At 44.9% G+C, this 16,471-nt stretch overlaps 1 protein-coding gene across 1 annotated transcript in view; it reads left to right on the forward strand.

The window, feature by feature from the left end:
- LOC131264055 (netrin receptor unc-5-like) overlaps positions 1–16,471 on the forward strand; it is a 58,475-nt gene that overhangs the window by 15,739 nt on the left and 26,265 nt on the right. The window contains exons 4-7 of the mRNA XM_058266344.1: positions 581–659; positions 3,204–3,374; positions 3,622–3,663; positions 4,253–4,552. Coding sequence (XP_058122327.1) covers positions 581–659; positions 3,204–3,374; positions 3,622–3,663; positions 4,253–4,552 — 592 coding nt within the window. The remainder of the gene's footprint in view (positions 1–580; positions 660–3,203; positions 3,375–3,621; positions 3,664–4,252; positions 4,553–16,471) is intronic.

Consider the following 16,471-nt stretch of genomic DNA (forward strand, 5'->3'; position numbering starts at 1 on the left):
AAAGATGATCATCATTTTCTTCTCCTATTCATTCTACGAAACCTTTCTCGGGATTTTCCATTCCGATGGCTTCAGCGACCGACAAACGAAATAGAATCCAAATGCTCATGTTTTGTTCTCCACGTTCCGATGGGAGTGAATTCTTTCTGTGAAAGCAATCCTGTGCGATGAAATCCGTAACCGAAACTTGTTACATCGTTCTGTTCGTTTCGTTACGTTACGTTGAAGAAGCTGGGTTTTCGGTTGAAGACCGCAACGTCGGCGCCGCCGACACACGACGAAGGCGGTCCAGCTGGCCTTATCCTGCTTTTGATGTTCAAATTTCCATTCTTCTTGGGTATCCTCCCTTTTCGAGTTGCACCACCCTTCTCAGCCCATCCGTTTTCCACTCATCCTGGAGGACACACAATGGACACAGGTCGTGTTGCTTTTTTATTCCTTGAAAGATTATTCCTTTCCCTTCATGAAAGAAGTTCCAAAGTATGTCTTTTCATTTCGTCCGCTTTCAATGTGTTGTCGGGTTTTGCTGACTCCTCATTCATTTCTTTTCCTTCCCTTTATTGTCTTCCTTCGCCAACAGGACATGGCCAATTATACATGTGTTGCGGAGAACATCGCCGGCAAGCGCATCTCTGAGCCAGTTTCAATCACCGTGTACGGTAAGTGTTGATTCGAGTTTTTCTTCCCTCCTCGGACCCTCTTCTCTTATCTGTCATCTGGCCATTCACGTAACAAATGGCAAGCGGAGAAAGAAAGTGGCAATCGCTACCAGGACACCAGTTTCAAGAGTCCTTGGAGATTGAAACATCTTATGGGAGAAGAAGAATTTTACGAACCTTCGCGCAAGAAAGCAAACAAACCAGGTTCGATCGAATGAAAGAAACTGGAACAATATCTCACTCATTGCGCTCTAGTTATTCCCCTGCGAACACAGAGGCCCCTGAATATTCATTAACCTTGCCTAACTTCGTTTAGTGTTACTTTACGTAAAATTATGCACCCTCTGCAGACATACAAAGCTTTACTTTCTCACAGGACAACAGGACTTCCTCCTGGAGGTAGGGATCCCTCTAATGGACAGCATCTCAGACGTGACAGACGGGAAACCTAGTGGGAATATTTAAAAATTCCACGCTGAAAACTACGCTCAGGCGAAGGCTGTTTTCATGTTCCCCGTTTCGAAAAATGTCACTTCAAGACAAGATGCGTTTCTACACGGAACCCGCAGCGATGGGAGGACATTTCAGTGACGCACCCCTTACTCACTGTAGCGAACAAATTTCGTCTCCCGCCCAATGCATTTCCCTCATTTGATAAGCACAAAAATGTGGGTTATTTGTATGCGTGATGATTGATCTACATACATTTCCTCCCTTTCTATGCTGGGAAATATCGATGGTGCAATACGGCGTGACCAGACGCTGGTGATGAAGGATGGTGTGTAAAGCTTCCCACAGTGAAAATGCGGGAGATTTCCTGACGTGACATGGGAAAATCTTATGACACCCTTCTGCCCGTCCGGGGACTCAAGTTGCCATCAAACTTGTCATTATTCCATCAACGCTAAAGCATGGGTTTGAAAATGTCCCAAGAGAGATCAAATTGTAGTTTCATTCAAAACATTACTCAGTTGGGAAAGAGGTTCACAAAAGCAGAAAACATATCAATACGAAAACTTCACTCACCGATCGATTCCACGCAGTTTCCATGACTCAAAAATTGGAATAAACATTAAATAAATTGCTTCCGAATATCCGAATGCAATTGGAACCGTTCAATGGATACTAAATCGTGAGATAACGACAATGAAAAGCTGCCAATGAATCGATACAATTTAGAGCGCTGTAAGCAAACCGAATATGTTGATTGTGACCTATGAAGGAGAATTAATTCCGGACTGGAGGATGACGGAACGAAACACTCCTCACCCAAAACTGATAAGAGCAGACAAAATACAGAGTGGGATTCGAAAGTCCTGGAAAAGAGTTTGCTACGAATTTAGAAAACAGAAGAGTCAATGCAGTAACAAAGTGGAATAGCATTTTCTTATCATCAACGGCAGCAGCTAAAATGGGATCCAATGTTTAGCATAAAACGTTACAGAGCACATGTTCGGGACTCTTTCCGGCTCATTTACGAACGGCTTTGGTCGGAAGACGATAGCGAAGGCGACGCGATAAACCCAGAATCGAAAAGTGCATCCCTTGGAAGCCGCGTGTCGTCTTCTGGCTGCCATTCGAACCCAAACATGACGACCATTAAGTGATTTTAATGGCTGTAGTATAGTTTTCCTTTTTCTCCGTTCCCTCGCGTCTCTAGTCTTTATTAGTGCGTTATTTTCTGCTCGCTCTTGGCTTTCGCCTTTATCTGTGGATGTGTCACATCCCGAAAAATCGTAGAGCGTTGATTTAGAGCGAACGATAAGTAATACTACGTTGCTTCAAGGGTTAAGCCTACTGGCATCTGGATTTTCATGCCCCCCTCGTGCTTCTTTGGTCGAAGGAGTTGAGAAATCGATACAACCCCATTCGAAATATTCGACCCCGAGATGCTGGGACAATGTTGTAACGATCGACGACCTGTCACGCTGATCGTTCTTTAAGTCACAAGAATTTTTCTTTTTGGTTTTCATTTCCCGTTTCTTGTTAGCAAGCGGACCAGCTCAATCTTCCAGACCATATCATTGCTGTTTAATGTCCCGCGAGAGATGTGCCACTTAAGTGCCTCAAATCAATGTGTTCCTCTTCTTTAGCAAAATTGGGGAAAAAGAAACAAACGAACGCTCAAATGAAATGTGCTCCCCTATAAAATGCACTCCAAATTATCAATGTAATGGTGGCGTAATCTATTAATTGCCCCCCTCGGTCGTCGATTGGGGAAGGCCACGACTAGCGCGAGGAAGGTTTGTGTTTTGATACGACTCACAACAACCGGAGTATGTTCTCGGCGGGAATCGGCGAGCCGACGACGGGACATAAATTTGAGGATTACCGTTGACGTGATCGCTCCACCAAAATGGAATCTAGGTAGGAAAAAGGGGTCCTCGCAAGGGTACTTATTTTCGAGCCACGTTTTTACGACTCGCCGTTCATCTATCTGTCAAGCTTACGAGCACCTTCACCGTGAATCCTAATATAGTTTTATTTTATGATGGTTTTTGGATTTTTTCACTCCATCCACAACCTTCCCTTTTCTCAAAACAGTCGACGGTGGCTGGAGCCCCTGGGGTCCCTGGACAGACTGTAAATGTCCTGGCCATCCAAAGCAAGGCCAGAAGCGAACCCGAGCGTGCAACAGTCCTGCACCAATCAACAATGGAGCGCAGTGTCCGGGGGCGAGTACTGAAACGACGCCCGATTGTCTTCCTTGTTCCGGTAAGTGAGAACAGTTTTCTTTGATCTGCCCCCGAAAACCCTCATTCTCTCCTTGTTTCGTTTATTTATAAAACAACTTGCAAGATGCAAGCCATACATCTTGTCATCGCTCTCGGATTTTATTAGTTTTCTTTTTTGATTATCTCCCATCGCTCACTGTAAATTATTAACATTCCATCATTCTCGCACGCCATCTCATCATTCATGCTTAACTCATCCCGAAATCCGCCCCTTTCCCGTTGAATAGATGATGTCCAAATAGTGAATCCGAACGGATATCACCTGACCGGTAAGAACAAACAATACTTGTAGTTAAGAATGCAAAAACATATTATTTGAAGAATTGTTAACAATTTATGCATGTGATTTTTGTACAGAAAATAATTTAATGGTTTTATTTACATTTTTGATGAATAACATGGTTTTTAGTAATTTCAGACATAATTTACTTTACCTCCATTGACTATGTTATGAAATGTTCAACCAATCTCTTTTAAAAGCTCTTAAAAATTAACAAGTCGCATTCTTCTTCTCCCATAATATCGTTATCATTAGAGAACCTATCCCATTTCCATAACTTTGTTCGAACTCTAGTCATTTCATTGCCTCATTGCGCCAGAGCAAAAAGTATAAAATCCAAACAATTTTACATTTTGCATGCATCGCATGACTGCCCCATGAATTGCCCCTCCAAGCTTCCCTCGAGAACTTGTCCGAAAATGCTGTCAAGCTGGTACCGGGCTGTTTCAACCAGGTCCGGGAGCTCAGCGGCCGAGCAATGCGACAAGCAACGGACATGTTCTCACTCACCCAGATCGTTTGCCACCGTATCTTCGGCATCTCATTTCACTAACTTCATTTGCATAATTCAATTACAGCCGGCCGCTGGTCAGCCTGGTCGGAGTGGAGCGAATGTGGTCCGGACTGCACCAGAACTCGGCAGCGATCTTGCATCGGCGGTAGGACAGGGGCGGCAGCGTCGACCCAGCTGATGGCCTCTCAGTCCGGAGGTGCCCATACGGTGACTAGTGCGGCCCTCGTGGCCAACGGGTCCTCCTCCACCGGTCCCGACAGAGCGCAGGCCTTCGTCGTGGACAGTCCTACGATCGTGAGCTGCGTCGGGAAGAGCCAGCAGACGGAGAAGTGTAATGGCGGGATGTGTAACTACACGGTCCAAGGTAAGTGCCCCGTACCCGAGCCGTCCATCTAGCGAACGAGCAGGGTGTGATGGTTCAATCGAGCTGCAAAAATGTTTACTCCCTAGACACCCCAATGAGAATGTACCAAAGTTCTAATGGCTGCAACGATGATTCATTTTCAACGTTCCTTACGCATTTGCATAATAAGTTTGGCAAACACCACGGATCCCTACTGTTTGCCTCATTTACCCGAGTCGAAACCATTTCATTTCATTAAGATGGTTTTACATTTTTAAAAACTAGAGTGCTCCTAGACCTGGGGGTCCGCGACAGCCGAGCGGTAGCGCCGGTTAGAAAATCGGCCCATGGGCGCCGGGGCTCAACACCTCGACGGCGTGGGTTCGAATCCCAACCGAGACCGGACCCTCCCCTGTACGAGAGGACTGACTATCCACGTACAACAGGGAAACAAGTCTCGTAAGCCCTTACGGGCAGGCATGACCAACAAGGTCGTTACGCCAAGAAGAAGAAGTGCTCCTAGAATCAACACTTCATTAAAATGTACCATTACTCGGATTTTCGAAGGGCAACTTAAATTAAAATCTGAAAGATATATGGTAATCGATTCGTTAAATGTCATTGGTATAGCAACAATTTCCATAAAGTCATGCAACTCTTTTGAAATAAATCGAAAAAATGTCATTACCATAGCAGCTTCTGGAAAACTCTCCACCGATTTTACAAAACAATCTGATGTGGTTGTTTACCTGTGTTCTATCAAATCGCTTTATGGTTCATTTTACTTCAAGACTATATTCATAAACTCTCCCGCCAGGAATGCCCGTACATCGGAGTCGTTTTTTATGGCACGAACCATTAAAGAAAGCCCCATCTTTAAGGGATAACCTAGTGAAACAATTCAACGTTCGCGAAATTCACTTGCCAAGTTCCGTTGCTGCATTCGACCCCAGCGCAACGCAAACACTTGGTACATAAATTGTATTTTAATCTTCATGAATAATTAAATGAGAAGATTTTCCCGGGGATGTTCGCCTTGACCGTGTTCTCGCGCTTTGTCCTGCGTCCGCAGGAAAAATAAAAGACCGGAGGCATGAGGTTGCATTTTCGGTGGTGGAACCCCATAGTACACGGGGCAGAAGAAATAAAATTTTCAATAAACTGCCACTGCCTCGAGTGGTGGAGTCTTCGCACTTCCATTATTCAAATTTGCGCGTGCTCATCGTTAGAGCTCTCGTCGGATATTGTAGGCCGTAAACGGAGGAATGTTCTGACACTAGAGTCGAGGGGGTTTTTCACCATTTCCGCGACTCAAGAGCATGACCTTAAGAGGACGCCATGGGTTCTCCATCATCGACTTTTTCGGGGGCTAACTAATGAGATTATCAAGTACGTTGTCATTGGAGAAAATGATTTGTGGACCGGAGAGCGAACTAAGCGGAAACAACGAAGAAAGCTAGAGACTATGCTGTTTTCCTCAATTAAAGACATTGGATAATAAGACATTGGAGATGTCACCATGAGACGTTTTGTATAAAGATGTTTTCCTTCAGATCCCTTTTGAATTGAAGATATTCTTCTGCCACTTTAATAGCGTTAACATTAAATTTCTTATGAATTGTAACGGATAGTTTGGAAGTGTAGAAATGATCTCTTGCAATGCAATTAAGATACGTAATTGGAATCGATCTTCTGATGGTTAAAAGTTTTCTTCCTGGGCAAAGGTACCGCTCCCAAAACACACACCCCGGACACACACAACGCAACCCGAAATGTCAATACATAATTTAATGTCAGTGTCAAGGGTACCTTTTGCATGCTCACCGCAACGCCTTTCTTGGCTGGTTTTTCTCGGCCACCATTTTGCAAAGTAATGTCATCGGAAGGATCGGCCCAGCGGGATACCACTGACCCACGACTTTTGCGAGGCCTACTCCGACACGCGGAACATGACATAAATTTTGAGGAAGGTACGAAATAAATCATATTATCCAAGGTCTATTATAATTCAATTTTCTCGCACAGCATGTCGTCCGCCGGAAGGGAGTCTTAGGTCGAGTCAGCCATTGACGTTGGACAAACAAAAGGAGATAGCGAAGCGGTTTGGGAGACTCTATTAAGCTTTTTTCCAGTCAACAACAGTAACCGCTGTCGATTGGCTTCTGAAATGTCAAAAAAAAACTGAGATCAGTTTTACAGATGAGCAAGTTCTTCACAAGCCCATTTCTATATGTTGAAACACATCGCCATATTAAAAGACCAATGATACCTCCCGGTTTGATAAACTAAATCAAACATCTTGGAATTCTCATCTTTCCAACAGGCATTACAGGAAATTACTAAAGTGCGTATTTATCTACGAAATTAACCGCAAAACCACCTATTTTTTTTACTGCTTCCGGGTTTTGCGTGATTCATTACGCCGAATTAACAGCCTATCATCTTTACCATCAAGAGTAGGGTGGGTATTCGATTTGCACGCGGACTGAGGGTGGAAATATAATTAATGATGCGAAAAGAAGCAGCTTCGCTACGCCATTTCCGTTGCGCCTGCCAACTGCTTGTCTGTCTATTCATTTCTTCGTACGACACGCTGCTTGTTTTTCGACACCCGCGGTAGAGTTCTTCCAACTCGAATCCCGGGTGGGTCGCCCGGATGAGGAAATTTTCGGTAATGGAATCATAAATTTAGTTAAATTATTTGTTCACCAGGATTCGTTTTCCTTTTGTCGTGGCCGTTATGTGCTCGCGGAGAGGACTAAAATATTGAAGTGGAAGGTGCTAGATTTATCTCCCGGTTGTACTGCGGGATACTTCTACCGTAATGCCATTGCCGTATGGCAGGAGATGATAGATTTTCGCTGCTTTCCTCTCCGTACATTAACGCCTTTCAGACGCGCAGTTGAGCGGATTCCAACATCAGGACACTTTCTCGGGCGTCCAACAATGTGAAACAATGTGACAACTTTGCGGGATCCTTCAAAAACAATATGTATAAAGAAAAATCATCCCTACCCCGTAAATGGACGACGATGAATCATTTCCACGGTAGACGCAAATTTGTTAACACATTTACCCAGGGCAAGAAGGGCTTCACGAGTCGCTTCACTGCTCTTGCGCGAAAGAAATGGCATTTGGGCTACCTTTTGCGACACACGCCGTCTTACACCGAAGGTATAACCTTAGGTAGAACGGCATGAGAGGACACACGCACATATGGTGGAAATAAAGGTAAAATAATGGGGGTTGTGCTCACACCTTAACACAGGAGGACGGTCGGATTCAGTAACAGCTATCCGAAATGACAAATTGACTGTTATTCAAAATGTTTATCATTCAATGGAAGACGCCTACGGCATTATGCTTGCGTCGGTCTGCTTCTGTTGGCACAAAAGTTGAGTATTTTCACGGGAAAAGCTGATTCACCTCTCGGTGCCTACGTTTAACTGACGCCCGGAAGGGTGTGTGTGTGCTGTGAGGCGTATAGCGTTATAATTTTCCAGAAGGATTTTATAAAATCCCCCACGTACACTTTAAACCTGTTGACTACCCTGACGTCGAGCCTGGAGTTTTCCAGGTAGATGTCCTTAACGATCGATAAAACTTTACCTACAACTACTTCACCGGCGTGGAGTCTCGTCGCCAATAAATCATTACCATTACCAACCTGGCGTGCTGGGGCGGGTCTCATAAATATGATCCTGCTTTCCTTTTCTTTGGAAACCGCCCAAACATGAAATATGCCTATAAGTCCTCCCCATCTTCAGAGCACCTTTAGAATGTCTTGGAACACAATGAAATTCACTGAAATAAACCTTCTTGTAGAGGCGTGTGGCTTCGGCCACTTCCGATTTTTCTTCCCTTGACAAACCCTTAGGCAATATCGAAAATTATGAACGAAATCGATTTCTTGAAGCCGCCGTCAGCTGGTGGAGGTGGAGTCTGAAGCGTTTTCCAACCCTTTCTTTTCACCGGATTTACCACTTTCCCGGGTTTCTCGATTTTTAGAAAAGGAAACTAGCGGGGATTTGGTTTTCTTTTTACTTTTCACTCTGCTGCCGACAGGAACAATCCATGAAAAACATCCTGCAAACATGCAATTTCCCGCGTCTTGGAGAATAGCCAATAACAACCCGTCGATGAAGGGGGCTGGAAAAAGAAAAACTCGGAAGGCAATGTAAAATGGCTTCCTACTTTTCCGCATCGGGCCCGTAGCGTTTGGTTTTTAATAATAGAAGAACCCTGCTTATCTAAATCAGCAGTTCGACGTCTTCGAAATTTAAGTCGGAAAAACCCAACGTTCCCTTTTCCTTAGCTCACTTTTTCTTGTTTGTTCGCATTTTCCCACTAGGGAAAATCGCCTATCGAGAAGAAGGTCCGCATAGTAGGCACCTGTTTTTAACGAGCTGTTGAAAAATTCCGTCCATCACCATCGACGCTCCGGTCGGCTAACCAAATATTTCCTTCCAATCTTAGAACGAACCAGGGAACCCATCACATGCAAGCATCCTGCAACCCAAACCTGGATAGAAATCACCAAGCAACAGCTAGGCTGAATGGCTGCCCGGTTTACAAATCGGAAGAAAGAAAGAAAAGAAGCAAAAGGTTCGGGGCTCCTCGGAGGTCCCCTTTTTCGGCACGACTAGACACGGACGTGTGTTCCCTTAGTGACAGTTTTCCCGAGTGCCAGCACTAACGAACCGTGCCGAACAACGTCAACGCTTTTCCAATGTTCAACAATGAAAGCGAATAAAATATAAAAAAAGAATGAGGGGGCCCGGAACCTACAGGAGTTATGGGAAGTATTCATCTTAACTCTGTGCATGATGGAATTGTTGAGGGTGCAAATTGATTTTCAATTCATCCATTCAAGCGCCAACCCCAACCCGTTTTCTTTTTGCGTACGAGTGTTGTCCCAGCGAAAACACAGAGGTGAGAAACCAGATCAGTATTTCGAATGGGATGTTCATCCTTAAAACAATCTGACACATGAACATGCTAAGAGCACGAATACTACGAATGGCAGCATTAGATATTTGAGTTATAAAGTAAAATTTAAATATTTCTAAAATACTTGCAGTACTCGAGAGTATTCGAAAATAACTCCTCTCATTCAATAAACCATTCTATTTCATGTGAATCCAACCCTTCCGCTAATAAACGGAACGAACCAGCTTCGAGCGTTCATGCCGACGGAAAGTTGTTTAGCTTGGAAAATGTGAGAATTGATGGTGTTCTCACATTTCACCCGGCGCCAGAAGACCTTACTTGTAGTGTTGGGCAATGTGCTGCCACTTTCTGGCGGCAACATAATGACGATACATTGTTGTAATGTACCGGGCGCTCTTATGCTGCGAGACCAGCAACGCGTATCGCGACGGTGACCATACACACACGAAGGAGAAGAGTGTAGGGATACACTTTGATGTTACCGAATTTTCCTGGATAAAACCAGATGCGTTCTGTGCCTGTTCCTTCATCTCCGATCGACAATTGCATCCGTAAATGGACTCCCTAATAGACATCAGCTGTTTAAGGATGTAAATTTAATTTAAAGAGATGCCGAAAATGCTTCTTCCCTCCTCTTTTTGTCGGAAAATGGATGCGATTGTACTCGTGTGCACTCGGGGTTGAAGCCACTCGAAAAGCGCCCGTTCCTGGTTACCATCAAAAACCATCTCCAACACATCATTGAGCGAGTCGTTGGGGCGATAGTTTATTTTCGAGCCAGTTCAAACCGGCACAGTCCACTTCAGACCGTGTAAGTATGTCCAACGCTCTGTTGCGTCAACGGTAGTATTTGACTTGGATCCGGTTTCTATCCGAAAAGGGAAAAGCAATGGAAAAGATGGCTCCCGTACGGTGGTATAACCATGGCGATTCTACCTTATCGGTGTCCGGTGACTGTTCGACGAAATTCACCGGTAGAATACCTTCGTCTGCCAGTCTCCTATCCACTCGACGCCATCGGCATATCGCGGCAGGAAGCGGAAGCGACTACACCGCTGCTATGGCGCTCACGATGGGGATAAATTTTCGGTGCAAATGGCAAACGAAACCGCAAAGTAGCCAGCTTTTTCGGGACACCCTTGCCTTGGAACAACCCCTTGTGCCGGAAGCAAGGCTCTTATTTCCGCCCCCCGAGAGGGCGAGAGAGAGAGAGAAAGAGATGAAGGTTTGTGCTCCGGGCGCCGGGAGGTTAACGAGCCACCGGAAACAACCGGAGCCAACGATGAACAACCCACCTGGAAGGGAGCGTCGCGCGAACGGTTTGCGTCTTCCTGTCCTTTGACCTACCTTTTTTTGGAGAAACCCTACCAGAATGAGAATCACGGATTGTACGAAAGGGACGTGTACTTTTTCAATTTTGGCTTCAATTTCTTACCATTTCCGATTCTGACGCAGAGAGGAAGCGTTCGTCCTTTTGCTTTTTTCACGTGGAGCTCCCTAAAACACACACAACGAACTTGGAAGTTGTTGTTCTATGACCACAGAGGTGAAAGTTAGTCTGAGTACAGATAAAGTCCGGGGACACTGGGACAGGAGGGGCAACGGGTGACAACATGGTTGATATTAATTTACCGTAAATAATTTGCACAAACAGACCTTAGCTATATTTTGTCCGAATGTTGGAAGCAAGAACAGTGGCTCTTATTTTTCATCCCCTTTCTTCCGTCGTGTGAGTTGAGATCAAGAGACTAGCCTCCAATATGGGCTAAGTTCAGATTGTTCCAAACCGGTACCGGTACTCTCTGAACTTTACACTCTTCTGGTGTGGTTTGCGATAAAATAAGGAATTTTATTCCAGCTTCGGGATGGCCGCAAGTGGTGGAAAACCTCAAGGTCTGGACTGTGATGTCGGGAGTCGGACGGTTGGCCGTAAAAAGTTCTGAATGCTGATTCGGTCCTTTTTTGGGGAACTCACACGAGTGTGTTCTTCTAATTACTAGTGATTGTGCAAATGAGGCTCTCTACCTTCGAGCGTCCACACGTGATCGTCCCGACCAAAGAAGGAAGTAGGAGCCTTCGCTCTAATGGGACAATCATCGTTAAACCTCGTTGGAGCTAGTTTTGGCTCTAATTTGCTTAGTTTGCCGGTTTAATGTCTGGCTCGGCGGGGAAAGCCTGAAAGTGGGCTTCCCTTTATTTGCTGAACCGTTAATGAATCGTGTGCTAGAAGTTGTCCTATTTTCTGATCAGAAAAAAACATGAGTCGAGGTTTTTGGGAAACATTTGCTCTTGGACTCGATTACCTTTACCGATTCTACTGTGGTTTGAACCAAGAGCTACGTTCTTTCGGTCAATTATCAGTTGATGAACTCTCGTCAGCCATCACTCGTCGTGTTCTAAGTTTGGAACAATCCATCTTCTGACTTTGATAACTACATCTGCTCCCGCCCTCGAATGACTGACGGATGAAGTGCAGCAGTAGTCACTCGCTAAACATATACAAAGTGGAAATAATAAACAAACACAGCTCAACAAGCACAAACCCCGCGGTGTTCATGTTGACTAGTCTATAAGACACATGCTGAGCATCTTCGTAAAGCCATGCATCTCCTCCGGAGGCAACTGAAACTGACAGCGCGGACGTGCACGAAACTACTTCTTTCTATGAATGATGACGGAACGAACAGAAAAACTACAAATCATCGCAAGAAATTGGACGACCAACGTCGGAGAGGAGCGATCGTCTGTTGCATCGGAAGCATTTCCACATCGAGCGAGTCAAATAACTGTTCCATTCGTGGAAGCGTAGGGAAAACTTTGTCGATGACGACGGAATCGAAACTTTCGAACCTCTTCGATGCTGAAGGAGAAGATGTGAAGGAAAAAACTTAAACAAACATTAATTGCCGTAAATGATTTACGCCAACCAGCTCGATTGTGGTTTCAAACTCGCCTAAATTTAGAATTTGTTTTCCACTTCATCATCATCTTCGACGACGACTAGTCGAGTCTTGTTTTTGCCGAAGATGGCGACACTTTCTTGGCGAGCATGTCTTCAACCGCGAAGACATCATCAATTTTCAGAAGAATTTTTCGTCGTTGCACGAATTGATGATGAAATTTCCCTGTGGCAAAACTAGCATCCGTCACTGTCATTCCGTGCGGAAGCGCGAGTAAGCGTAATAAAGCTTTCCTAATATAGAATCAGTTTAAATGTATTAAAATGCATACCAGTCGAGACACTGTAGAAAGCAAATACTTTAACCATAAGTTCATTCGATTCGCTCGTTTGATGTCATTTTTCAAAGAACAAAAACAATAAATCGTATCTAAGAAGCCCTTTTCCAATAAACACCTAACTAAAACTAATATTCTTTATTGCACCTTGTAACCCGGTTTCTCGTGTCCGGTTTCCGTGTTGTAAAACAGCAATGATGGTCAACCGAAAAATACCAAAATCATGCAACATAAATGATGCCCCTCTACTATCTGTCGTGACACCATTCGATAAGACCGATCAAGTTCAGAAGAACAGAGCACGAAACCAGGCGACGGGACGGGGGTCAACGCAGGGCAAGCGATTATCATAGACAGATAAAATTTTCATTAAACCGAACTACCAACCCTTGCATACTTCCAACCAGCGTTCATCGTCAAAGATAAAACCGGCCTGCTTGGGGCCCCGGTGAACCACTCAAACTACATTGATGACGTTCGCGTAAAGCGTGCTCTCTCCCGGAACCGGGCGGCTTCGATGAGATGACAAAGAATAAAAAGGTGGCAGACGAGTCGAATGCCCGGGAAAAAGGGTGGCAAAGCACATTAGCAAATGGGCCGAGCAAAGGAGAACGAGTTGTGTTGCGGGATCTTATCTTATCACGCCGGGGACCCATCGTCATCAGCACCATCATCACGCGACTGACAGCAAACAACGACACTCGAAATGTCGAACGATTTGGAAGCCAAATTGGTACAACGATTTCCCATTAGTGTCGCGAGAAACGCCAATTGCGTGTCCAAAAACATGGAAGTTTCTACCTTTATTGTGAGGGAGTGCACACACTGCACCGGAGGAAACGAAATGCATCAAATGCACTTTTTCATCTCCCCAACAGTGAGCTATTTGTTTTGATTTATCCAGATCAGGCGACAACGCGACGCTATCGAAATCATTCGACCATTTTCTCATTGAACCAATGAGAGATAAACTTTTCGCATCCCTGCAGACCGGACGCGAGTGCATTTTCACACTGCATTTTACAGTCCCATTAGTTCCCCGGTTCCATCCATGCATCCATCATTAGGCGTTGATAAACTGCCCGATTCGTTTGCCAATGCTCAAGCATTCGAAAGCAGGTTGTAAACGTCCAATCAAGTGGCCATAAATTAGCATTTCCACACGGAGTCCCCAACCACCCTCTGACAGCTAGACTTCGGTCCAGTGGATGGCATTTCGTTTCGACAAAATATGGTGATGCTCCGGTGTGCGTGGCGGAATCTGCGATCGCCGGTGGATCCCGTTAATTATGCTGCTTCTTGGAGGAAAGGATGGATCGACCAGCCTACCGATTCCGATCTGGCATGTCGATCGACCCGATCCAGCGCACTTTGAATTGACACGATCGAAAACACGCTACTGTGTCCGGGAAATGCGCGCCCACAACCATCCGCACGATTGTCACCCGCTCGTGGTCCAGTTTATGCTGCAGCATAACACATGCCCTGACTGTGCCGACCCGCGTCGCGTCCGTAGAGCATCGATGCAATCAGGCATCCCATGTCCCATGCAGTTTCCAGCGAAGGGGAGGACCGAGGAAATGGGAACGAATTTCCATAATTTTAATTAACCTAATCCTCCGGACCAGATACGCCCACACGTCGAGTTGGGACCTCTTCTCTGAACCGGACCATTACCATATCCCGATCGGGTTTCGGATTGACATAGTTCCCGGCCCCGGCTTACAAAACTGATTGGACATGGCGTGGGCATCCGCTCCGGCTTCACGTGTCTTCAAGCTACCCCGAGCCCTTCGCGAGGTAAACTATTTTATACTTCAGGCGAATCCCGCGCCATCGCAATTGGTGCTCTAAGGGTGGAACCATTGGTTTTTATGCCAAGTGGAGTTCACTAGGCAGTTCGATAGAGAGTGGATTAAAGTTGCGCTAAATTATGTTTTGATGACGGGTTTGCTTCTTCTTTCCATGCCTTTTGATCGAAAATTGTATTGATGCTGATAAACTTTACATAGTCAACACACACTCGGGAGATGATGGGTTGGACGCCTTCACTCTTAGTCAATCATCGGAATGGAATCAACTTCAGTTTTACGATGCGTGAAGAATGAGCTTATTTTCGGCTGCACTCGCCTTCCTGCAATCAATAAAAGTCCAATTTTTAATGTTCCTCTAAAAAACTTGCATCTCTTCTGCGGCTCTTAAAACAAAACCCACCATGAGAGAGTTCTTTTCACCCCATGACAAGGAAACATGAAAGTGAGAAACTTTTCCACCGAGAATGGCGTCGTCAAATGCATTAAAGCCATCTTGCGATGATGTTCGAACCCGTTAGTTACGATCCGCGATGGCGTTATTATAACTGTGACTTGTTGCATGCCCATGGCGGTGGTACGTAAAATTTTATGTTCGACTTTTTTTTAATGGCGCTACAAACTATGTCACTTCTAGCCCTTTTTCGAGTTGGCTTCGAATGAATATGCATCCAACGTTTTATTTTTTTCTTTTGTTTCGGAAATGGAAGTACTTTTGCCTTCGAGCTCTCGAAGCACTGAAACGGCTTCTTGCTATTTGTATGGTGTGATTGATTGGTATTGCTTCCGAGTTCTGTCTTCTCAGTGAAACCCATTCCACTTTGTTGTCCCAGTTTTTCTTTTCGGTTTTTGTCTCGAAAACAGAACTTTTTTCCGACGGTCGTTTATTGTTACCTGATTGTTAACGGAGAAGAAACGGAGGGTTGCTTCTTTGCAACCTTTACCCTCCGGATGGTTTGGAATTTTTCTTCAGTCACTTTTTACGTCAAAGGTAAACCACCGAATTTAAATGTTAGCCCATCTCCGATTTCAATTAAAATGGGAACAATTCTTATGCGGACAGCGGGCAGGTTGATGGTAAGCTGCTGACTTCACAGAGATTTCAAAAGCCCTTCTCATCTGGCTTCCGGAAGCCCTTCCGACTCATTTCATTACCCACCGGCACTCGAAATGCGATTAGTGTCGCCGAAAAGGACTTTAATCTGGGCTTTACTGTTAAGCCTATTAACAATTAAGATTCTAATCACTTCCGCGACAGCCGAGCGGTAGCGCCGGTTAGAAAATCGGCCCATGAGCGCCGGGGCTCACCACCTCGACGGCGTGGGTTCGAATCCCAACCGAGACCGGACCCTCCCCTGTACGAGAGGACTGACTATCCACGTACAACAGGGAAACAAGTCTCGTAAGCCCTTATCGGGCAGGCATGACCAAGAGGTCGTTACGCCAAGAAGAAGAAGAAGAAGATTCTAATCACTTCCACCGAAAATGCGTTAGCATAGGATGACTTGTTTAAGGAGTATTTTCATTGAATAGAATTTTCATTTATTTTTTCATTAACAATTACATTACCGATGTTTTTTTCTAGTCCAATCTCCTTTCCTTCATTTGCTGTTTTATTCATTAGACCATTCAAATAGGCCTAACCTTCAACAGAATTGCCATTTCAAATAAGTTTAATGTTGCACAAAGTCATCATGATTAGCATGGGCCAAGCCTGTGAAAAACAGCACTACATGCTACTCGCATTTAACCTGACTTTGCTCCACTTTATCGAACGCTGAATGAATGTAATGCGATATGTTCTGAGATAATAAAACAAGCTCCACAGTTACCATACTCAAGCAAATGATTAATTACACTTTTTGCCAGAGTTGGCCGCTCGGACCTTCCCGACTTTATTGTGACACTGTACACACCTTCGGTTGCCTTGGTGTGTGGCGTC

The sequence above is a fragment of the Anopheles coustani genome, chromosome 2, assembly GCF_943734705.1.
Source record: "Anopheles coustani chromosome 2, idAnoCousDA_361_x.2, whole genome shotgun sequence".
Lineage (NCBI taxonomy): Eukaryota > Metazoa > Arthropoda > Insecta > Diptera > Culicidae > Anopheles > Anopheles coustani.